Source organism: Schistosoma mansoni, chromosome 1, assembly GCF_000237925.1.
Source record: "Schistosoma mansoni strain Puerto Rico chromosome 1, complete genome".
Taxonomy (NCBI): domain Eukaryota; kingdom Metazoa; phylum Platyhelminthes; class Trematoda; order Strigeidida; family Schistosomatidae; genus Schistosoma; species Schistosoma mansoni.
This window is the reverse complement of record NC_031495.1, coordinates 58,708,413-58,735,280: the sequence shown is the minus strand read 5'-3', so window position 1 is coordinate 58,735,280 and position 26,868 is coordinate 58,708,413. Positions and strand designations below refer to the sequence as shown.

Below are 26,868 nucleotides of genomic sequence, written 5' to 3'. Positions count from 1 at the left end.
TCTGTGTTATACGTGAGGATCTTGCTCTTTTCTTTGTGCATGTTGAGACCTATTGATGCATAGGCTTCTGCTACCCTAGTTGTCTTCATCTGCATTTGTTCATGTATATGGGAAGGAAGGGTTAGATGATCTGTGAAGTTCAAATCGTCTAATTGATTCTGAGCTGTTCATTGTATTCCGTGTTTCCTATCCGATATGGAGGTCTTCATAATCTAGCCGACAACCAGAAGAAAGAGAAAGTGGTGAGTAAGCAGCCTTGTCTGACTCCGGTCCTTACTTGGAATGCATCTGTCAGCTGTTCTCCATGTACCACTTTGCACTGTAGTCCGTCGAATGAATTCCGGATGATGTTGACAATCTTCTCATGTACACCATAGTGTCGAGTATGTTTCCATAATGTCCTCCTGTCCACACTGTCAAACGCCTTCTCATAATCAATTAAGTTGATGTATAGTGACAATTTCCACTCTACTGATTGTTCCACGATGATCCGTAGTGTCGCAATTTGGTCTGTGCACGACCTATCCTTATGGAATCCAGCTTGTTGATCTCGAAGTTAAATCATGTTTTGACACTGCCCAAATTATGATTCAGAATGAAATAATTAGATTGTCAAAATTCTCAGATCTGATGTGTACGGTTTTCAGAAGTTCCTTTCAATGATCCTTCTTAAAATAAAGTTTGGAAAAGATTCTACGTTAAGGTACTGATCAATTTGTCTTCAAATCTATAACGACGATTTTGTTCCCTTTACATGGATTAATGTAGCCTCTGTTTTTGTAGTTATGCTGTGCTTCCATTGCTTTTCAAATTGTTGAGAATATATACATTAAAATTGAATCATAGGGTATATATAAAAATGTAGGTGAGAAAAAAAAATACTTATAACCGTTTTTAATTACCACAGAGAACAATTCTAGTGGGTATAGTAATAATAATAGGAATGTAATGTTTGCATTCCAAGCTTAATACCCGTCAATAAATAATGTGATTGAAAGAATCATGTTTATCAAACTAATCACTGTTTTCACAGGATTGAAAACCTTTACACTTGCTTATATACGACAATTTCAATAAGAAAAATCATTAACAGGTACGTTGAAATTGACCGACTTTAATTATTAAGTGTAGATAATAACTATACACTAGGAGTAAATTAATGTCCTTTATAATTTTACTATGTATAACACTAAAATATGTTCTAATAAAGAAAAAATAAATGAAACGAATTCAAACATAGATAAAAAAATAATCCTATTTATTGTTACATCATTGTAGATGAAGAAGAAGCACCGTATAATCAATAGGAGAATAACTAAAATATTATTTATTACTCACATAATGTTATTTTTTATGTTTTCTTACAGTTTAGATGAAAAAATGTTTCATTTAGAAAAACCAGTGATTATTATCAGTATGGAAATTTGTGGAGATTGTATTATTTTCTCAGATTAACTCGCGATTTCAAATATGAATATATTACAATATTCACATATCCACATACTCATAACAATCATGTACTCACTAATCAATAGCTTCAAGATTTAACTCAGAATGTTCTAGTGAGAAACCGTCAACAGTGGAGTCTGATTTGTGTCGATTGTGAGATAGTTCTCCACCTCAGACAATGAATTAAGTGTTGCTCAAAATAATGAATTGATTGAAGTTAGACATTAAAACCGTTGGATACCGGTTTAATGGTGTAGAATTCGGGTGTTCGAGTACGTGACTGAGGTTCTTGTAATTGAGTCCTATGTGTGGGATCGTGTTTGTCATTGTTGATGATTCTGTTAGTAGGATGAAACGGTTGTCCAGTGCTTCCAGATCTTCAATGGTGGCCTAGTTTAGATCAACTCATGATTTGAACTGTAAAAGCAGTGATTAATTGAAAGTTTTGTTGACAAATGTATTTATCATTTCACAAGTCTGTTGAGTAATTTTACACTTTTTTTGATTATATACGGAAATAAACGATCTCATTTATCAGATACAGTGGATAGGTGTTAAAATGGTCAGTTGACAAAGACCATGTATTTAATGTAGATGTTTGTTTGAAAATTTATTGATGTTACTTGGAGAACTGTAATTACTGAAAACAATGTGAGCAATCAGTGTCATTGGAGTGGGTCCACTGATTGTCTCACTTACATTCTAGATATATTTTACTCATGGATAGAAATTATGAACAAAAGTTAGATTAATATTATTCATTCAGAAATAGAGATATTTAGAAGTATATCGACTATGAAAGTGATCTAGAAATGAAGTTTAAATAGATAATAATTCAGTAATCAATGAAAACTACTTCAAATTAATATTGACAGTCTTATGATAAATTTACTGTAACGTTTATTCAAGGGGCGACTACCTTCCATAAACGATTCATGAATTCGCATCATAGGTTTCATTTGGACTATATTTCTTAAGATCGTGTGATAATAAGAATTAAATGAGTGAAAAAAGAGACCGACAATTGTTTGTTGTTTTCTTAAAAAGTAAATTCAACAAATATTTCGAAAGTTATTACAAACAGAGTAATATAAAGTCATGATTACATCATAGGACACCTTTTCGATGCATTACAAACAATCAATATCTAAAATAAATAAGTCATCTGGCCTAATAGTCACAATTCAAATAATGTACTTATGTGAATTACTTCTGTTTCTAAGCATAATATTTTACATTTTGTAATGTGAGACCTTACTTCAATTCACAGTCTTGAAAACCAAATAAATATCATTTTCAATACCTTGCTTGACTTTTAATTGTAAAAGTAATATGTTTATTTCTATCATTGCAAACCTTTAAGAATATTGTGTCAGATGCTCAATTATTACAAATTGTATTTATTAGTCAATGTAAACACAACTTCATAATATTGAAAATACCCAAAGTTTGTGCCGATGATGTTGTTCAGAAGGACGATGAAAGCTCCACGACCAAACCGTCCAGCTCAGAGAACAAACCTACATCAGAATAATAAGTCTAAGTTCCTTATCCATTAAAAGAAATAACTTCGACTTAAAGTCTATCGAAACCTAAATTTTCTCTTCTTACCTTTTTTAGTGGGAGGAAAACTATTATAGAATAGCAAGAGTTCTATCAGCATACTATGACATATAAACTTAGAATTTTGAAATCCTACTTAATATAATGTACTAATATATTAAGTGTTGTACTGATTTTAAATATTTGCTTACTCGTGCATGTTACCTAACATAGAGCATAGGTCGCCGACCAGGATTCTCCAACCAACTATAACTTGGTCTCTCGTTTCCAGTTGCTTCCAAGTGCTATTTATTATTTTGATGTCTGCTTCCTATTCCCGGCGCAATATGTTTCACCTGTAGCTCTTCTAGGGTTACTGGTTGTCCCAAGTACGAATAAAGATGGAGGGTTTGGTAGAGGATTAGAAACTCCATCCCCTAGAATACAACTTTGCCAAAAAACGCTAACTGATTTTAAATAACAAAACCTAAATGGATACTTATAATGTCGTACCAAATATTCAAGATATCTTCATTTCTCGTATTCTCATTAACTTCATTTCTTCTTTTAGTAAATTATTTTATTATGTTACTAGACTGTAATTATAATGTCTAACATCTCGTCTACTATTGGACTCACGTTGATAAAGTCTATATATGTGAATCTAAATTTTATAAGTTACAGCTTGTATAATTTTATTGATTACAGAATGTAGACATATAAAATAGTATGTTTCTATTTACTGCATTATAGTTATTGTTTTTAATCATCAGCAGTTCTATAAAATTAAGGTCTTCTATAAAAAAGTGATTACGACTGAAGAAAAGATGAAAATATGTTCACATTGAATAAATTTTATCTCCGAATCAGCTGATGTTCACTCACTCTTGATTTTTTCCGTTTATTTCTAAGATCTAAGCAAATACATCCCTTATCATGACTGAACATCACTACATCGAACGTGAATTACTTTGAAAATAAAGCATTGATCATAATTTGACTGTTTGGTGATCTTATATCATGTTTTCTTTAATGACTCTAAAAGCACAATGTTGAAATAAGGAGTGACGTTTCATAGAGACATATGCTCCAATTATGAATATCAAGCGTTATTTTTATTATCCGGAACAATGATCTTGTAGTCATTGAGAACACAGGTGGGGACAACCAGTGTATTTTAATACAAAATTACAGAGTTCTTTGGTCAAATGTGAAAACAATACATCCAATACTTCATTTGCAAATCCTCCATTAATTGTCTCAAACTTCATCGTTCCTTCATTACAGTAGCAGTTACTCTCTGTTCCTATTCTCTTCGATTCTATCTTCCCAACCTTTTGCTACCAGGCATTTCACTTCTGATTGGTGTCATATACTACCTCTGTTGACATAAGTAGCATACACCACAATATGAGCTTCAAATCTGACTTTATATTAGTATTGTTATAAATTATCTTTACATACTATTACTATGGATTTTTATTTAAAGTAACTTTAGAATTGACTTGCTTTAATTAACTCCTTGTATTTAATCTCACTTCATTTTGAGGTTTTTATTTTACAGGTTCATTAACTAATATAAATATTAATTTAGTTATTCTAACTATTTTAGATAAAGAGCAATAGTTGTACCAAACAGAAGATTTTCATTTCATTATCAGAACAATTACAATGAATGGCTGTTGATTCAATCTACGCTTAACTTTATTAAGTTTATTTAAAAAAAAAACAATATTTTAAATTAAGAAATTATTTATTTTTACAATATCCACGTATTTGTCAGACATATAGACAAATATTCAATGTAAACAGTTCAGATCATGAATCAATTGAAGCTAGACCACCATGGAAAACCTGAAAGCACTGGACGGCCGTTTCGTCCCATTGTGAAGCTCCTCAGCAGTGCGCATCCACGATCCCACCTCGTGAGATTGGAACCCAGGACCGATCACTCTCGCGCATGAGTGCTTAACTTCTATGTTCAAATTTCTACCTTTTAGACTTGAAATAAAATAACTATGCTGATTGAAACGATGTATTATTTTAAATTCACTTAGTATTGTTTGTTTGAATCTTCCCATCGATGTGTTAGGACTGCAACTGGTCAGTCTCTAATTGGCATATGTGCATACTGTGCGTATTGCCTCGATATAGCCTTGATTCACAAGCATGATAAGCAAAGATGGATATTATTTATTATTTATTATTATTATTATTTTATTGAATACATAGTTTAACCAAAGATTAAAAAAATTTACTAGATATGAGGATTAATTTTAAGGTGGTAGATTGATGGTATGACGTTGAATTTTAACAATAGAAATAAGTACATCTTTTTTGTTTATTTAATGGGTTATGTTTAGGTCTTTGATCCAAATATACATTGATTAGGAGAGATCGAAGCAATAATAGTCTATACATAAATAATATCTTTTTTAATGAACTTGAAATAGTGCATTCACAATTAATTTCCAGTAAATGAAATTCTGAGTATTTGTAGTGATGATATGTTTTTATTTAAGTTTAATAAATCTATGTTGCTACTTATAAGTATAATATATGGAAACAATTTAAATATAAAACATGTGAATGAATTGAAGTTGAACATTAGCACCTCTAGATGCCTGTTCAGTGATCTAGAGGTCAAGTGTTCGCACGTGAGACCGAAGCTCCTGCGTTCGAATTTGGCGAGGCGAGATCGTGGATGCGCACTACTGAGGAGTCCCACAATAAAACGAACCGGCGGTTCAGTGCTTCCAGGTTTTCCATAGTGTTCTAGCTTTAATCAGCTCATGAATTCAATTATAAAACATAGATATAATCAATCGTCAAATATTTTACTGTTTTATGTTAAAATGAGTATTGATCAAGTATCTAAAATTCTTTTAACAGTAATTTATTTCACTTATTCTATTTTAAATATGCATATCTTTATACGTGTGTTTATTTTAAAATAATGGGTCATATGAGGCATTAAATTGTCAACATAAATAGAATTACTGATATTCATATTTAAGACTGGCATATGAAAAATGACGTTAAATTCATTTCTTTCTTTTTTTCATTTGATTAATTAGTAAAAAAAATAATTTTATTAATAAAAATAATTAAAATGTTTTTCATTTTTTGTTTACTGTTGATTTTAACAAAGAAATAAAATAATAAGACATTACTATTGTGGTGTGGTCTGCTTATATCCATATAAGTAGTATATGGTGATGGTTAGGCATAGAATGTATTTTGGCAGAAGACCAATAAGGAAAGAACTAAAATGAGGTAGGAAAATACACAAACAATGAAGTTAGAGAATATGGATTGATATTTGCAAAAGCAACAGTCAAGATTGTGCTTAAATACATTCAATTTATCTCAACTAGTGTTCTGTTCGCTACACTATGACTATTAGACAATATTATATTTTACAATAGTATATGTTTCTAAGTAGAAAAAACACATTTAATGTAATCTTAATGTAATTCAATGGCCTTAATTTATGAAAACATTATTTTATTACTATTGAAAATCTATGTTAATTATTGATGATAGTTTTAATAACAAACAAATGAAGTATGATCTCACATATTTTGAAATTGTTGACTATTTTTTTGCGGATAAAATGATAAATATCTCAGTAGTCTAGAGGTTAAGCGCTCGCGCGCGAGACTCATAGGTCCTGGGTTCGATTCTTGTGAGGCAGGATCGTAGATTAGCACTGCTGAGGAGTCCCGCAATGGGGCGAAATGGCCATCCAGTGCTTCCAGATTTTCCCTGGTGATCTAGCTTCAATTGACTTATTTATTTAAACACATAAATATTGGTACAAAGAGGCGCTAGATATATATGCGTCGCACAATTCTCATTTGATTTGTGTGAGGGCTGTGATACTGCCCAGGTGCCCAAACTGAAATAGGTGCTTTTCTTAGGGGTCCACACCCCGAGCCTTTCACCTGAAGATCTGATCCACAAGACAGTGAAGCATCGTGAGGAGATGCATTCCCATGGTAGCCGGTGATCAACGATTGATTCATACGCCATTCGTTCCCTCAGGATACTAAAATCAGGGTTTCCCAACTCCCCTAGGTGGACCCTCCGTGTCCACCAACCCGGTTAAAGCACCGGACACTCACTTTTCGTCCTCTCAATTTCGTAAACAAAACCCCTGCCACGAGAAGGCAGTGAGTAGGACTTCCCTGACAGAGACCATATACACGTGGCCATGTGAGAGAATTTGGAGAGGGAGAGCGGACTCTCCCCACTCTCGGCCGTACCAGAGCATTTGGGGGCAATTGACTTATGAATTCAACCATCTCAAATCTATTTATTCACAGATTAGTGGACTGATTTCTTTATCTTTATTTAATTAAAAGATACATTTAGACTTAAGAAATCTAAAAAAAGAAAAACAAACTGACATTTATATGATTTTTTTAATGTTTTCATTCAGTTGAAGTTAAATGAGCATCAAAAAACTAAACAAAATGATTAATTACGTTAACTTTCAAAAGGTCTTAAAACAGTTAATTTTCTTGAAATTTTGTTAAGCAGAAAGGAATTTGAGTCAATCATGTGAGCATGTATAAAAAAGCACCATTGTATTTATATGAATATATTTTTAGCCATGTACTCATTTGTTACAAAGGAAACCTGTTCAAATACCTTACAAAATGAGTTAGAAAGACGTTATCAGACGATATCGTAAACAAATGAAGTAGACCATGTAAGTAGTTTTATGTTTAAAATGTGTCATTCAATATGCTGTCAGCAGCACATTTATACGGCGTACTGGAAGTTAGAGTCATGGACTGTTTTTAATAAAATTAGTACTCAGCATTATTCTATTACACTTTGTCGATAATAGTCGTATGATACGTAATGCTATAATGTCTAGAGTGATTTATCAAATACTTGTTTAATTTTTTGAAAAGGGATTTGATTTTATTCCATGTACATAGCTTAAATGTTTACGGTTCTGGTCGAAAACTTTATTCATTGTACTCAAAGGAAGTTTACCATACTCCCGTGTCCTCCTTGTACAGATAATACTGAGTACACTAACTCACCGATTCTGTTTGTCATTTTTTTCAACTCACATAAAACTCGCTAACTGTTAGTTATTGGTATACTTTTCACTAGATATTTTTTGACATTAATTATTTCAATTTTTCCAAGTTTTGACAGTATTTCTTTGTTAAACTAGTCATTCTTTTTATTATTGTTATAATTATACTACTATATCAGTCATCTTAACATCATTTATTACCTTTCATGTAGTATATTTATTAATGTAATTTACATTATTACCATTATTGAATCAATGATAATTCAGTGTCCCAGAGAAATAAACTTAATTGCTTTCGTTGATTTGACTTATTTGATTTTAACTGAATTGTTACTAAATGTTATTTAAATAAATTAAAACATAAACATCTGAATCGAACATCACACTTAGATAAAGAATGGAATCATATGATTAAGTAAAAATAAGTGTCATAATTTAAAGTCTTTGGGGTAGTTTATTTGAAATTGCACTAATGATTCTTTTACAATATTTTTCAATTTAAGGGACTACCTATCAAAATAAAATATGCATACATTTTTTAAATATTATCATTACTCATTATTAGCAGTTGATTTCGCTAATCGATCTAGACCACCATTGGAGATCTGAAAGCACTGGACAACCGTTTCATCCTACTAACAGAATCATCAACAATGCCAAACACGATCCCACACATAGGACTCGAATACGAGAACCCCAGTCACGTGCTCAAACACCCGAATTCCACAGCATTGGACTGGTATCCTACGGCTTTAATGTCTAACTTCAATCAATCCATTATTTTGAGCAACCCTTCAATCATTGTCTGAGGTGGATAACTATCTGACAACCGACACGAATTGGCCTCCACTGTTGACGGTTTCTCACTAGAACATTCTGAGTTAAATCTTGAAGCTATTGATTAGTGAGTACATGATTGTTATGAGTATGTGGATATGTGAATATTGTAATATATTCATATTTGAAATCGCGAGTCAGAAAGCTGAGGAGTTCCATGCTAGAATGATACAGTCGTAGAGTGGTTTAAGGTTTCCAATGGTGATTTAGCTTAGATCGACTCATGAATTGAAGTGTTAGAATAGAACAATCTCCACAAATCCCCATACTAATAACACTCATTATTACTTGATGCAGCATTCAATTTGTAGTTGTGTTCAGTGATATTAGGCCTATATTAAACTGTAGACAGTTATTGATCAGATTTTAATGCAGACTACAGAATTATTCAATCATTAGGATAAATATGGAGTAACTAACATTTGACTTTTATGAAGCTATGAACACCATTTTCTGATAAAATCATAGTAATTTCAATTATTTGAACAAAACTTTAATTTGATTAAAATTTAAGAAGAGTATAATTACACCATTTTTGTTATCTTTATAAATTAACCGAAAAATCACATTTGTGTTTTCTTGGCTGAGAATCGTTTCGACATTAATTGTACACTATTTTCATGAAGACTTGTATTACTGATAAACATACACTGAAAGTGATAATGAATAGTTTTTGATCCTAAACAATTAGTCATGTAATATCTTTGTCAGGGAAATCCTTGGAGAATGAATGTATACTGACAAAGACTAACCAGAGTTCACTCTTGGAAATAAACAATAGTATATTTCAAACATTTCAACTGTTTATTGTTAATGATATAATCATTTTACCTATTAAAATAGTTAGTGGCCATATGAACTCAGTAGATAAATGAGTAATCAACTGAACTTTCAGAGTGAAATATACTGGGTTTAAATTCCCTTGTAGACATCAGCATTAGGATCCAAACACATCCAGCTGATATCTACAAAGATGGATAAAATACGAATCCTCGATTTCAGTCACTCCATTTTTTTAATATGCATTGTTAACATTTTGTAACCTTTCATAGCGATACTCTATATGTGAATTGTCGGTAGCGTTTACAGTTAATTGAAATATAGATTTACATATTCGTCTTTTTTAAGCCTTCAGAGTTCTTTTTAAATTTAGGCACACTATACTTTATCAGAAAGGGTTTTTGTGGAGATTTCGTATTTTCATAGTTGAAAGCGTGAGTCAATTGAAGCTAGACCATCAGGGAAAACCTGGGAGCACTGGAAGGCCATCGGATGCCGGCTCAGCGGTCTAGAAGTTAAGTGCTCTGGCACGAGACTAGTAGGTCCTGGGTCAGAATCTCGTGAGGCGAGGTAATGGATGCGCACTGCTGAGGAGTCCCACAATAGAACGAAACGGCCGTCCACTGCTTCCAGGTTTTCCCTGGTGGTTTAGCTTCAATTGACTCATGATTTCAACTATATAAAATAGATTAAGTTTAAGTATATTGAAATGTTTTAGTCAATATGATTATATGAATATACTGTAGGATATAAGATATACAATGTTGAATTGAATGTAATATACTAAAACATAATTGTATAAATAAAAGGAAACCTGACCAATATTGGGACAAAACATGATCTGGTAACTATTGATTTCATTCATGTAACTTAAACAGATTGTTTGGATATCAGTCCAGAAGGTACCAGTTACATTGTATTTAAAATATTCTTGAAAAAATTTACAAATCTTGGGCAACTTTAGAATTATTGTCTAATAAAATCTTTCTTATATATTTACTTCCTGTCGATCTACCTAGTATTGAATCGATAAATAATATTTAAGTACCGACGAAACTTTTCATAGTATAAAGTTCTGTTTAATACTTTTGTCCAAAAAATGGTTGTTTGCCATACGCTACAGAGAAAAGCTGATTTTTCTTGATTGTATGTTATTAATTGAATAACTATGGAAACGTCTTGATAATACTTTTCTTTCATGGATTCGTTATGAGAACCCTTCACTTTTGATTCAGTAATAGTGCTTCATTTCTCTGACAGAATTTAACAGCTACTTCATAAACATTCACTTTTGTTTTGCTTTTACTATAGTTTATAAATAAACATTTTTTAGAGACGTCCAAAAAGCATATGTCATGCATTATATATTAACGAGTTTACATATACAAGTTTATGACTAGATCAGGTCTTACAACCTATTCATTGCATAGTATATTTAGTTATACAGTAGAGTTTTTTTTACCTTAGCTTGCTTGCATGTATTTTAATTTATTAGCACATCGTTCTACCAGAAGATGTACTAGAAGAAAGATGTGAATGGAGTGGATGGTTAGTATCTGACAAGATGACACTTGCCAGGTGTTTCCAAGATTTAAATACCTATACATAACCATATCAGTAATGACCTCAAATGATTCAGTAGTATCACTATACCACCCATAAACACGTTTTTAAACTCTATTGTGTTAAACTGTATATGGTAATCATATATACGAAGAACATCATTATAATTTGTAGGAAATTGTAGTTAGCAAAATAGTTCGAAGACAAGGTTACGAGAGATGATATAAACGGTTCACAAACTTATCGACTTAAATATAGAGAAATTAAGATTCTAAGTTGTCGAAATGTTAATCTCAAAAGACAAACAATATTATCTGGTATGTCAGAAAAGTTGGTGCTCATAAGAATAATTATTATACCTGTATGCCCAGTAAAGCATCATAATTTATCACATTTAGGTCTATTCTCACGTTACAATCTTTCGAAACAGTACAACAAGATATTATATTGAAATTGTCAAGTTAACTCTGATAAGTCAATAAAAACTCTTATGACGAAATTCTAACGGTGAATTTGAGGTCAGTGTAATTTAACTAGGTACGAAGTTGATCGTTGCAAGCAGTTAGTAGACATTTATTATTTTGAGATTTATACAGGGTATTTTGCAGTCGAATATCCGTATCAAACTCAAACCTTTCAATAAGAAAATAAGATTAAGGACCCTTCTTCAGAGACGTGAAATTATTTTAAGATTGCGGAAACACGCAAAGTAATTATACTAGCATGTGTATGTGACTACTAATTTGAGTACGAAAATCTTCCGTTTTGCATTTTAAGCATTTTCAGTGATAATCTATCATTTAAGCACTGTAAGTATTTAGCCAGCATGTTTGAACTTATTCTTTACTCAAAAAACTTGTAGTGTACTATCGTTTTGTAGTCACATTTATTTATGTCATCACTTATTGTTAGTATTAAAAAAGAATGAGTACATTCCTTGGATAAATGTAGCTTATTGTCGTCTGATCATATTTGCAAATGGATACAAGGTTATTACTTTAAGATTAGCTTCTAAATCCCATTATTTTAGTACTTTATAACTTTTAATTATAATTTTATTATCAGAAGGGAGTTTCGTGGAGATTTTAATAATTTTATATATTTGAGATAATGAGTCAATTGAAGCTAGACAACCTTGGGAAACCTGTAAGCACTGGACTGCCGTTTCGTCCTATTGTGATGGAAAACCTGGTCCAGCTTCAATCGACTCATGATCTCAACTATATAAAATCACTAAAATCTACACAAAACCCCCTTCTGATAATGATCATATGCTCCCTAATCACTGGCTCCATGAGGTATTTCCTGGAGTTCTAGTGAGAAGCAGTAACCAGTGGAGTTCAACCAGGTCTGTTGGGAGATATAAACTCACTGAAGACATTGGTGAATGGTTGCTCAATTTCGTGGATTGGTTGAAGTTAGAAATTAACAGCGCTCGATACCAGCCAGCTCAGTAGTCTAGAGGTTAAGTGCTCTGGTGCGAGACTGATAGGTCCTGTGTTCGAATCTCGTGAGGCGAGGTCGTGTATGAGCACTGCTGAGGAGTTCCACAATAGGACGAAACGGCCGTCCACTGCCTCCAGGTTTTCCATGGTGGTCTAGCTTTAGTTGACTCATGACCTCAACTATATTATTTTATTGTTTGAAATCTCACTCAATGTACATATTCTCCCAATTTCGGTAAATGTTCTACTTTTTTTATTAGACTCCTACTACACTTTACCAAATTACTTCTCAACTAAAAATAATTAACCTGGTAATTAATTTTTTTGTTGGTGTTATAAATATTCTATTTCAAAGTGTATGTTTAATGCCAGAATAACTTAAGATCCCATGGTAGATTGAAGTTAAAATTGTTCAATGCTTACGACTTGTAGCGGCGTGTCGATTTCTCTCATTTTTTATAAGTTACACAAAATGGAAATATTAAATTTACAAACTCTACAATCTGCATATGAGTATTTTGTCTTAATAGCTATTCGCTTTGCGACTTTATTTTGTTTATTCACTGAAAACATCAGAAGCTTTGAATGCATGAAATAGAAATTACAGTAAATTCATTTGAATCTTCATTAATGACATAAAGAGTCATACAACGATTGTTTGTAGATGCCTAATCTTAAACAATAAAATGAAATTATGGAAACACTTACGATTTCCCAGGGTAATGCAACAGTATTAAATACATTTTAAATAAACAACCATCATTGATAAACCTTGATTATTCAAAATGTGTAGTGTGTAGTTACTATTTAATACTCTGCGATAAATGACTTCGCTATTAGTTGACATTTTTTTAAATTAATGCTCCCAAATATATTGTTCAGAAATGAGGAATTCTGTTACAAGTTTTTGAATTTCTCTAAGAACTTCAGTTACTGTAAGCCCTGTTGACGTATCAATTTTATAGTGATGAACAGTTTACAATCTTTAGCTTGTATTGATGTAACATTCAAAAAATTATTAATTTTCAGTATGGGATTGTGGACATTTTCGGATATCATTTAAGTCATGAACCGTTTTAAGAAAGGCCACTACTGTAAACCTGAGAGCGCTCAACAACCGTCCCATTCTAGTAGGGGTCACTAAATGTTGTGGATAGGTTAAAATTAGGCATTAACATCTCTGATTGCCGGATTAGTGGTATAGAATCTAAGCATTCTTGTGCGTGACCGAAGGTCCTGGGCTCGCGTTTTGCGTCCGAGATTGCAGATATGCACTGTTGAGGAATCCCATATTGGGGTGAAACTACTGCTTGGTGCTTTCAGGTTTTCATTGAGGGCCTGACGTAGATCAGTTCATGAGTCGAAATGACTGATTGTCAAGGAGGATTTTCCTATAAGCAGAGATGGATGGTGGCTAGTATAAGGATTCAGGACGCGCATTTCGTTCCATTTTGAACTCGTAATAATATCCCTAATAAGCGCTACATTATATAATTTTAGATTATCATTTTAATTAGTTTCTTAATTAGTAAATTATTATTTAAATCAATCACAAGTCTAATAAGCAGTAATTGCGCACCAAAATAACCACTGTTGCTATTTACATGTCTATTGCTTAGATGGCTTTACAAATACACACACCTTATGTATTGTGACATTCCTATCACAATAAACAGTGATGTTATGATTACAATGACAGAATTTACAAACAAGATACCTTTTAAACAAGTCAAACTATTTTAAGTGCTATTCATAAACTGTTAATTTATTTAATTATAAGAAATAAATTAGAATGGTAAGTAATCGAAAAGAGTCGTTATAGTAGCAAATAAATTACTAGATAATTTATTATTCCTGTTAACAATGAAGATGATGTGTACAGATTTTAAAGATGTTATTAAATCGGTTTACCAATACTACTAATGATTGTCTTACATTGAAAATATGTATATATATTTCAATCTAATTATTTATGAAACAGTTTAGGAGTACTTAGCATTTTATAATTTCATTCTTATAGTGTTGATATAAATACCTGTATTAGTATTTTGAATAACAAGTATACAGATTTGTATAACTTCCATAGGTTTTTATAAGCAAATATGGATGATAGCTAGCAGTGGAATCCAGGAGGCGCGTTTCGTCCTATTTGCGACTCGTCAGATGGAGGACATAGAAAGTCCACCTAGAGGAGTTGAAAAACCCTGATTCCAAACCAATGATGCACATGGGCCCCAGTATCCCGAAGGGAACGAATGCCGTATGAATGAATCGTTGATCACCGGCTACCATGGGACTGCATCTCCTCACGATGCTCCACTGCGTTGTGGACCAAACTTTCAGGTCAAAGGCTCCAGTAGTGGCCGCCTAAGAAAATCAACTGCTTCAGTTTGGGCACCTGGGCAGTATCACATCCCTCACACAAATCAAGTGAGATTTATGTGGCGCATATATATATATATATACATATATATATATATATATATATATGCATATATATATGCATATATATATGCATATCAGAGTTCATGTCCTTAACCGGACTAGAACCTAGTACCGTTCACTTCAAACGTCATCGTGTTATAGACTTATGTACTGAGTCCTGAGTGAGCATCAACTCTGTGATACATGTACATCCATCTGACGAGTCCCAAATAAAACGAAACGCGCATTCTGGATTCCATTGCTAGCCAATATCCATTTCTGCTTATAAAGCCTGTAACTTAAGGTAATATGGTGACAATCCGCACAGAATGCGCATATAACAAGAAACTGATCAATTATAGCCCTAACCACCAATGGGAAGATACAAGCAAACAACACCAAGTGAATCTTTAAGTTTTTTGGGTAAATATTTGAAGCGTAGGAATCTGAAATAATATAACGTTTCAGTATGATATTAACTGTGTCCATAGTGAGAAGTTTTCTCAACTTAAAACTTTAATATTTTTAGAAATAAATTCGTGATATTTTGCTCATTAAATAAACAATAAACAAAACTCGTGGTTAATATATCTATATATCTTGAATTCTGATCACTAATTAGTCATGGATTCAATGCCTTGTTTCTTATTCTAACTTTCATTTGCTCATTACATACATATTGATGCTATTAAGCTGAATCTATGTAATAATGTATTGGATTATTCACACATGGAGCAACATTGATTACTACATAATGATTAACTGTGGTTTACATAATGGTGTGATGTTATTTAAAGTTTCTATTGAGTACCTACATTATCAGCAACTCCTTATCAAATCACATAATGGGTCTTTGGTGAATTGAACCTCAGTTTCACTAAGTGAAGTTATTCAAAATTTTTTTATAGTACAGTCGTCTATTACACTTATTTAGTGTTATATTCTTTAAATGCACTACTAGACAAAGCACAAGAATACTGAGTTTTAACAAATGACAATTGTTTTTTATTAGTATCAGCTTTATTCAGTATTACATTTTTGGTACAATATAGAATTCTCATCACAGTGTATTTCAACAAGTTTCCGTTTCTTACCTCTTGATCGATCCTGACGAAAATATTGAATAATCGTCAGTTAGAAGTTAGTAGTTCAGTTAATCGACATCTAAATAATGTACATTCTTTTCTCTGCATATTGCCAGCAACCACGATATCTCTGATTAGGCCTTTTATAACCTGTACAACGAAAGGTTGTATACTTTTCAGAAACGCACCTGAATAGGTTATGCGATTAATAGCTATAATAATGTATTAAAACAAACAAAATTAGATAGGTCGTTGAAATATGTAGATGACAGGAACAGGTACGTCAGATGTTCAAGCAAGCCGCAATATGCTACACACACTGGATCGACTGCTATTATATAATGATCTTATTTCACTATCTTGATTTTACATAAAATATGATCAGTTTATCGGATGATAGTTTTACACTCTGCTCATTATTATTTTCAGTGAAAAATATATTTCATACAAGCGTTGTGTTTTAATAGAATAAAAGTACTTTCTTTATTCAAATAAATGATAATATATGATGATGCACTAATAATCTTATATGTAGCTACAATAATTAATCTATATATGTCATAGTTTGTCATTTCCATATCATATAATCTCATATATTAACACAAATCTGACTTCAAATTGTTGATAGATTAGATAACTGTAATAGAAATTGTTCAATACGATTTCATATATCGAACATTCAAATCAATCTAATGTTATATAAAGTTCAGTTACAAAAATATCTTTGAAATTTATGTCACTAACATCAAGATGAACAATACATTTTTTTAAGTGTAAATATTAAACGGTATTTTCAGATGAGTCGAATCCTTCGAAAAAAATTGTTTATCTTCCTGATTACTAAACAGTTAATTTATTAACAACTAAACAAATTCAAATACTGAATAATAGTCATTTTTATTGTCAGTTCGTCAAAACTGTCACGGTTTCATTTCATATACTGAAACCATTTAATGGACTTATAATACTGTTATATCGAGTGCTCTGTTAACATATGATGTGATGATTCCGCCAATTGGAGAGCAGCGAATTTATCAATCAGATTAATGACACACAAAACCTGTGCGAGCAGTCTAGAGCACTTGTCGGTCCTGCTATCTGCCTAGCCCAGCCAGTTAAGTCCAGAACACCAATAACAGCCTCTGCAATATTAGTCTTTATTCTCAAAACTTATTGGGTTTATATACCAAACAAACTGACCACATCGTACCAATAAAATAGAAAATAACATTTGTACAAGATTTGACCAAATGTGACTGTGAATAGAGGGAAAAGTAATTGATAGAATGGGTATAACTCAGGAATGGTAAATCGTATAGTAATAGTCTGTGGGTCAAAATAAAGCTCATGATAAGGGGGACATGAATATGAATACTTAAGATACTTAACAGTTATACAATAAGAAATATACATATCACATTGGTCCATAAATAATTCTCAAAGGTTACCCTTCATAATTCTCTTCGGGATATAACAAATACTTTCTTATTTATTAAATATAATAGATTACTAATTATTTTACAGAATGTATTTGTAAAGTGTGCTCTTTATTCTTTAAATGGACTTAGAATGAGTCTCTGAAATGGTAAAATATTTTCGAAATGTATCGTTAATTTTATAAGTTTACTAGATTCAATTTCAGTTGATCTAAGTTTGAGGAAAATTACTGACTTGGAAGTTGGTGTAGTTGAATGATATGAGCTGTTTTCTATTCATGTTACAGTCGATCGAAATCGAAATGAGACTTAATATGAAGTTGAGTTTTATGGTTCAGTCGATTTAATATCAAGATTATTAATAGGTTGATATTTTCCCACAATTTAAACCTTCATACATAAATATATATTTTATCATGTAACAGACGTTTTAAATGTCAAATGAATTTATTTTTCATATAATTTAAGCATAACTGAATATCAAAGATGGATGGTGGCTTGAAGTGGAATCCAGGATGCGCGTTTCGTCCTATTTAGGATTCGTCAGATGGATATACATGCATCTCACAGTTGATATCCACTACAGGACTAGAACCCAATACCGTTCGCTTTAAACGCCATTACTAGGCCTATCCATCGTTGCTTATAAGGCTTGTGACTTAAAACAATACAGAGGAAATCCTCACTGGATGCACATATGCCAATAAGAGACTAATCAGTTACAGTCCTAAACAACAATGGGAAGATACAAGTAAACAAAACTAAGTGAATCTAACTGAATATCCAACACTCTCCATATATATATATATATATATCATCGTAAAAAGTAATTTTTTCAATAACTTGGTAGATTGAGATCTTTGCTTTGAAAACTTTGTTAAGCAAGTATGATATGTTATATGCCATTAATACAAAACATTCTTCATGTATACTTTTTTTAAATTAAGTAAATAATTGTGCGAAATCAGTTATAAATGTTCTTACTGGGCTGTTAAGAAAATAATACAGATTATTTCTAATAATAGACCAGGTCTAGTTTCACATGTGACAATATGTTGCACGGAAGTAAATTAATAAGCGTTCTGTAAACATTTCCTCAAATTGAATCTGAGATACGTCGTGATTTGATGTCAACCTGAAAAGTAGACTGTAACCACTAAAAAGATCCTAGGTTATCTAGTTTTGCTAAGCATTGTTGGTTCTTTCTTGCAACAATGAACTCAAATATATTTTTTTAGAATTCTTATTATTGTACAACCTTTGCTCTTTGCTGATCGGTTGACATCGATTTGCTTTCCTATTTGTTCCACGGTCCTGTTTATCCACTATATACTGAACTGTTCAACTCTTGTTCTATTCTTTGTTAAATATCAAGTTGCATTTCGCACAGCTACCTTCATGGTTTCCAGCATTGGAGATTACGTTCGGAGGGTATGAATGTTAGATGAAACTTCATCGAGTTTGCTATAGTTCTCGTTGGCACTGGAATAATAATTTCAATCATTCTTATTCATTCAGAAAGAACAACGAGAAGACGGTGTTGATCTGAAAAATGTGATGTATTTGTGCTATATATTTTGAACAATCTGGCCACACATACTTGTCAAGACATTTTATAGGAAAATTATTGAGGGTCAATTAAATGAAGGTTCAATTAGACTTAAGGATTACCAGGGCAAATTCAAAATCACGAAAAATTGTATCTGATCATACAAGGGGTGTTTGAATTTACGAATAGCCAAGGCTTCTGTAAACCTGAGAACTGATCCTTGACAATCTCCCATTTAGCAGTATTCGTAAGCCGAAACCCGATATGTGATTGATCATCACAATTTCAACAGTGACAAACATGTATTTTACCATATTATCGTACGTTTTAGCATTTTGGTAAGGTCAAACAGCAATAGGAACGGATGAATCGCCAGACACTTTTTAACTTTATAGTAATTTAGTGAATAATTATGATAGATATTCCCCTTAAGCTTGATTTACTGAGTAAATAAGATAAATTCCAGTGAGGTTCAACCGACTGAAGCATCAACCAACTTCGAAAGTGCCATAAATTCCCGTTGCTAAAATTGGATATCAGTTTCAAGGTATCATGACTGAAGTAAAGTTTTGATAAATCGATTTTAGTTTAGTGATTGGTTGTCAGACTGATAAACTCAAGACCTGGAAAGTCTCAGTTTGAATCCATATCAGCTTATGGATGGGTAATGCTAAAGATTCCCACAATAGAATAAATATTGCTTCACTGTTCCTTGGTTATTCAGTAGTGTCAGTCATGTAGGTAAAACAAAAACTCATAACTTTTGGTCATCTGATTTAAAGTGATAAAATGAAATTCAATATCATAAGCTATTTCAAGTCAACATTAACTAGTTGTTCACTGAGAATACTTAAAAATTAAGTTATAGACATTATTGAGATATGCAACGTCGCACATTATGTAAAATTGCTGCATTTTAACGATCGAGATTGTTGATGACCACATTTATATGAAGAGTTGTAATGCTTTATTTTAAGCCTTAATTAATTTTGGGTTTATTGTTTGTGTTTTTTATGTCTCGGTGGTAACTGAAAAAGAATTTGACTTTAGGCATAACATAACTCATAGTTGTATTATATCAGACAGTTCGTCAATTGAAGATTATTTGTATTAGTTTCAGAACATTTTAGGACGTATATCTACACTGCGTTTTACTATTTAAAACTGGCTTGATGACAGAATGTTATATCCAAACAAAGAATAAATGAATGTTAACTGCTAGAGATTATTTATGGACTATTAATACATGTATACTTATTGGACGACTATTAAGAAGCTATATTTTATGTATATTCATATTCCTATTATCATAAGCTATCATTTGACTTTTTGGCTACTGTTATACGATTAACCATTCCTAACTTATCCCTAATTTATTAGTTACAGTATCATATACTTTTGGTTTGATCTTGTATAAAATTTTTTTCATTTTATTATGTGATACGGTCTGATCTGCTTACATATAAACCAAGTATGTTTGAAGTATACGATTTGTACAGTGGAGGCTGATATTTGTGTTCTGGACTGAACGAGCTGGGCTAGGCAAGATGTTACCATACAGAGGACCGATACGGTTTCATAATTTACTCAAGGCTTCTAGCGATGAATTACGCATGATTGGTTTAGCATAGAGAAGAGGTCATATAAGTCTGTGATCTGACTGGCTACTATGTGATGTGATAATTGACAGGGCCATAATTCATAACACAGAAATGATCCAATTAGCCTTTAAATATGAAACACATCAAATGTTGATGACAAAGTAAGTAAATCAATCAACAAAAGGAAGAAAAATGCTGAGTACAACTGTAGTGTGAATCTCACATAGGTTATTCTAGCTTCTAGACAAACCAAATTTATCCATTCTACTCAAGTTATATTTTGACCTTGTCAATTATTCGCTTATCAACCCTGACTGTTTTTATGTAAGAGTATGTGTGCACATTTCTTACCTTGAACACCATATGTTTGTATCTTGTTTTTGTGTAATTATAAATATCGATTAACGCTTAATTAAATCGAGTTGGCTCACTTTCCTTCTCCAATCAGCTTCGGTCTTCCCTGATTGTTTCGTCTCACTGATTGCCTGTTCATATCAGTGAGTGCATGAAATATACATATTCAAAATGGACTCTCCTATTTCGCTTATTTAATTCCGTTATTCATTAACGCGAGTTAAGTAGATAATTATATACGAGGATAGACGGCATGTGTATTCCAATAACAACCATTCATCCGGTCTAACTGGAGTCAGATATAGTGGGTCACTAAACTACACAACAACAGTAAGTATCATGGATTAAACAAGTAGTTGATTATCGGAAGAATAATAATAGCACTTATATAAATCCTTCTGGATATTTTTAACATGTACTGAAACAATTAAATATTCAGTTAAAGATATTGATCAAGCTTAGTTTGAATGATTCCGAATAGAGATTCCACGAAGGCCTCTCATCTCGCAATTTAATAAGTGAATTCAAAGTGCTTTTAACAGATGTATAGTCTTTAGAAATTAATAGTTCTAAAGGATAAAATAATATATCAAAATTTATTTACTGAATCAGTCATTTAAATATTGATTATAATCGTTTTTCTTTATAACATACTCATTTGTTTGCATAGACTTTGAGTTTTTAACATTAAGACAAATGTGGAATCATTTCTTTAAATTTATAAAATTGTGAATGTCAGACAACTAGCTTCTTTACTTACTTACACCTGTTACCCCTCGTGGAGGAGCATAGGCCTCACACCAGCATTCTCCATCCAACTCTGTCCTGAGCCTTCCTTTCCAGTTCTTTCCAGTCAACGCTCATCCCTTTCAAATCTGCTTCTATTTCCCGGCGTAATGTGTTCTTTGGCCTTCCTCTTTTCCACTTCCCTTCAGGATTCCAAGTTAGTGATTGCCTCGTGATGCAACTGGCTTCATGGTAACAATTATATCTGTCATCTAGATTACGTTGATAATTTTACAAACAACGTGTTTACTTAAATGTTTCCTATCATTTAGTGCTTTTCAATTTGCAAAATTTACAAAAACAATTCTAATGTTATGTTTCATTATTTACAGAATGAAGGTGGATACAAATAAAACAAATGAAAATAAATTTAAACAATGGTTTAATCGTACTTTCAAAATGAGTTTAAAACCACCTATTAGAGATACAAAAAGTGTACCAACTACACCAAGTATCATTGAAGATGAAAATCGTCATATTTTAAATTATACCATAGACTCTAAAGCATTGTCTATGAAAGCTATAGCATTTCGTGATAAACACTGTGGTTTAAATGAAGCGCCAGAATTTATGGGTGTATTACAGTCAGAATATCATATAATGCCGATACAAAATAAAGAGATATCATCTAATCATGGAATGATTTTTGTATTCGAACCAATTTTATTATATTGTTATGTTCAGTCAACTGCACAAGATGTTGTATTTATTTGGCAGAAAGACTCAATTGAAATAAAGCCCAGTGATAGAATTGATGTAAGTTCACCAATTTATACTCATCTTCATGACAAGTTACTTATTTAGTTGTTTATATTGTGAAGCTAAATAAAATGTTTTCCTTAGGTAATTAGTATTCCTTCAGAACTAAATTATTCTTTTCTTACAGGGAGCGTTTCAAATTAAAAAAAGAAACGAAGCATATATTAAAAACATTCAACATGACAGTGGACTTATTAAGTTATGCTTCATAAATTTTGACAATTTATTATGTTAGTAACCATCTTACACTTTTAAAATGAGCCTAAATTAAATGAGAAACTGATTGTTATCATGTGTATCATTTTATTTTCCTGAAATTCTGATTCTCAGAAATTGATAGGTGTTTGTTATACTTGGTAATTGATAGTTTTTGTAACTCAGTTAATTTTAATGTAGCTCCATTACTACTTTTGTGCAATGTAAGCAAAGATGGACATTGGCTAGCAGTGAAATCCAGGACACGCAACTTTATCTGCAATTACAAGGTGCTTGCACAAGATGTTTGATAACAGCACTAAAATGAGTTGATTTGGGACATTATTTGGTTGGTAATTTCTTGACATTTATGCGCAAACACGTAAGATACGTATTCCTGGCACAAGAGATTTTATACATAGAATACATTAGCAGAATATGTATTTCATAGTATCTTCAGTTTTCTTCAGTTTGTATATTGAATTTTTTTTGACAAAAAATTAAAAAGTTGCGAAGTGGTCAGTTATTTGATTTCATTGAAAAAGTCTATTCTTTTATTATATCAGAAGCGCAACCAAAGATTTATCTGATAAAGCAATGCTAAAAACTCCTATTTTAATAAATAGCATTGTGCTCGCTAAAATGGGTAAACATAAAAAGCAGCCTACTAGATTTTCTCTATTTCAACGAACAGGTAAAATAAATCTTTATAGACTGCCTTTATTCCTATATATAAAGTTGGTTTAAGCGCTTTAACGAAATTTCTGTATATAAGACTTTAAGATAACGATGAAAATGTTTACCCAAACATAACCATAAAATCAAAAATGGGTGTTTCTTCAATGTGTCTTTTAATCGAGATGCTTGCATTTAGTCATTGTATAATCGATTGAAATCGGTACATTTACAGAAAATTTAGAACATCATTATTGACGAATATAAACTAAACTCACTTCTGTGTATGGTTTATTTACTTAGATTTTTAGTCAAGATACTGCAACTCAGCTAAGAATTAATTGTCCTAATTTGTCAGATAATGGAGACTATGATTGTATTGCAATGAATCCTGAAGGTAGATGTTCTACACATACACGCATTTTTATTGAAGTACAAGAACCAGATGGAAAGGTGACAAATCCCACATTATCAGATCCAAGGATGGAAGACAATGTAAATTTACACGATATACAGAAGGATTCCAGTGAACATGATGATACTTTCAGTTTAGTTAATGATCTAAAATATTCATGTAATCATATTTTACCTCAAAGTCCATTAAGGCGTATTGGCTTCCGGCGAACAGTATGTTATTCAAAATGCCTAACTGAGACGAAGGAAAATAACACTTCGAATAAAATTAAAGATCTCTTTTTAAAATTCAACTCTGTGTCTGAATGTGAAAATATCATCCTGTTAGATGACAAACATATTGGTAGCAGAAGATATCAAGAAAATAATAGAGGATGGAAATATAATTCATTTCGATATTTACGTAATTATGATATGAATCAGGCCAATAACTTTGTACAATTATTGGACTCTAATAAAGGCAATCATAATAACAATATTAACGATAATGTCCAAAATATTTTGTCAGTCAAAGAGCAGATAAATTCACATTATTCCCATTCTACAAAATCAATTAACAGTCCTGTTCCAAAAGTCAGTCATACAAATTCACTGTACAAAGATGAAAATATACCAGTAGAAAATGTAATTACCAAATCGAATACATGTAAACGACGCTATCGATCTAGCAGTATGTTAACAAATGAACATTCAGGTAATTTGTAATATTATTCGACGACAGAAAATGTAATTTTATTTACTTTTTATAATTTAGAATTTTTAGATTATCTTCAATACTACTATGAGGAACAACAGCAAGAAAGAAAAATTACCAATCATAATAATGATATTAATAAATCTAGAATAAGGAATCGTCAATCATATGCAACAGATACATTTTGTTCAGTCAAGAATAATGATCATTGGAAATTATTGCCTAAAACTGTATTTAACAGATTAGAAAAATTGTAAGTTAGTTGGCAATTTGATTAATAAAACTTGGGAAATACTTTGATGGAAACTATTTAGGCAAACTAAATAATTAGATAATTTCTACATTATCAGAAGGGTTTTTGTGATTTTAATAATTTTATAGAGTTGAGATCATGAGTCAATTGAAGCTAGACCACCGCGGAAAACCTGAAAGCACTGGACGGCCGTTTCGTCCTATTATGGGACTTCTCAGCAGTGCGCATCCACGATCTATCGGTTAAGTGCTCTGGCGCAAGACTGGTAGGTCCTGTGTTCGAATCTCGCGAGGCGGGATCGTGGATGCGCACTGCTGAAGAGTCCCACAATATGACGAAAAGGCCGTCCAGTGCTTCCAGGTTCTTCACGGTGGTCTAGCTTCAATTGACCCATGATCTCAACTCCATAAAATCTATACATTAGCTTAAATGACTCTCGTTGATAAACGCTGCTATAATTTAAATATTATCTAATATGTTGACACAGATTCATATAAATAATCGTTCTGAATGAATTTTGTCAAATAGGATTTTAAAAATATACGGAGTAGTATCTAAAATAAAAGTTCACACAGAGTAACTGTTTCTTTAATGAGTTTGTTAGATGATTGCACTTACATTTTGGTGTTGACATTTACTTTGAAATTATAACTTAATTTTCATTGCTTCAAATGATAGTGTTTTATCTACTGGTCTACTGTTGTGAGGATAACCATCTGTTTTTCAGTGTTCAATAAGTGTGTACAATCTAGAATCCTCAAGCATTTAACTGTTCATTTAATGTGTTAACAATGCACGAGAATGTGTAATTTTAACTGATAACTTCATGTTAGTCATCTGAAGTTATCTGAATGTATCTTCTGTAAACACTCTACTTCAGCGTCTTGCAGCTTATCGGATGAAAAAAGTAAATAACTTAAAATTCAAGGCTTGGAATGAAATTCCTGTTGAAAATTGTGTTCTCACATGCAGCATTCTCTCACCAAATCAAAAGACAAGTGCTGGATGCTGTGTACATATTGGAAATCGGGATGTAAATGCACCAGGCATTCATGGACACGTATCCCGATCTCAACTTAGGAAAGCTCTAAGTTCAGGTTGTATAAGTACTCCATATTTTAGTATCTATAAACTAATCAATAGTGCCGCATAACGATATCCGATTTGATGCATAACAATTCGTCTTTTATGTAATAATTTATGTTATCTACAAGTATTCATGTATTGTATGTATAAGGTATAGACAGATTCAATTTAATATTAAACTGTTTATTGTAGGAGTACATCTAATCTTCAGAGAACAAATAGTTCAGGAATGTCAAAGGTGAGTATGAAAACATTTTCAGTTGTGCACATAAATTTAAAAGCCTCAAGTCAGTGATCGTTGACTTGTATTAAAGCTAAGTTCAAAAAAAAGATGTCAGTCGTTTAATTTAAGTCACTTGAGCCTAATTGGTTGATAAATTCTTAAACGTTTCACAGTACATAACATTATACGTCAATGATAAGGTACCATGTACATAATACTAACTTATTTTTCCATAACAATATTTTTCCGGGATGAGGTCTCTATTATACGGATATCAAAAAGCCTCTTACAAAGTAGTTACTGTAGGTTCATAAATTGTATCTTAAACATCTAAGGCGATAGTTGTTTTCTGTTATAAAGGAGCTATTTGTGCATGAATTGCGTTCTGACTTGCACATTATTCAGGAAAATTTGTCGAGACTATAAGCAAAGATGGATAGTGGCTAGCGGCGAAATTCAGGACGCGCGTTTCGTCCTATTTGGGACTCATCAGCTGCATGTACCTGCATCTCAGAGTTGATGTTCACTCTGGGACTCGAACCCAGTTTCTTTTGCTTCAAATGACATCGCGTTGTCCACTCAGCTACTGAGTACTGATAACCATTTGCTTGTACAATGGGGTGAAATTTAAATTCACTTAGTATTGTTTGTTTGAATCT

The 26,868-nt window shown here is 32.1% G+C and overlaps 1 protein-coding gene across 1 annotated transcript in view; it reads left to right on the top strand.

Annotated features, from left to right (window-relative positions):
- Positions 1 to 26,868, top strand: part of Smp_088920 (serine/threonine kinase) — a gene marked incomplete at its 3' end in the record, with an annotated part of 59,905 nt that overhangs the window by 10,638 nt on the left and 22,399 nt on the right. The window contains exons 2-3 of the mRNA XM_018795012.1: positions 22,243 to 22,666; positions 23,843 to 24,577. Coding sequence (XP_018649367.1) covers positions 22,244 to 22,666; positions 23,843 to 24,577 — 1,158 coding nt within the window. The 5' untranslated portion in view covers position 22,243. The remainder of the gene's footprint in view (positions 1 to 22,242; positions 22,667 to 23,842; positions 24,578 to 26,868) is intronic.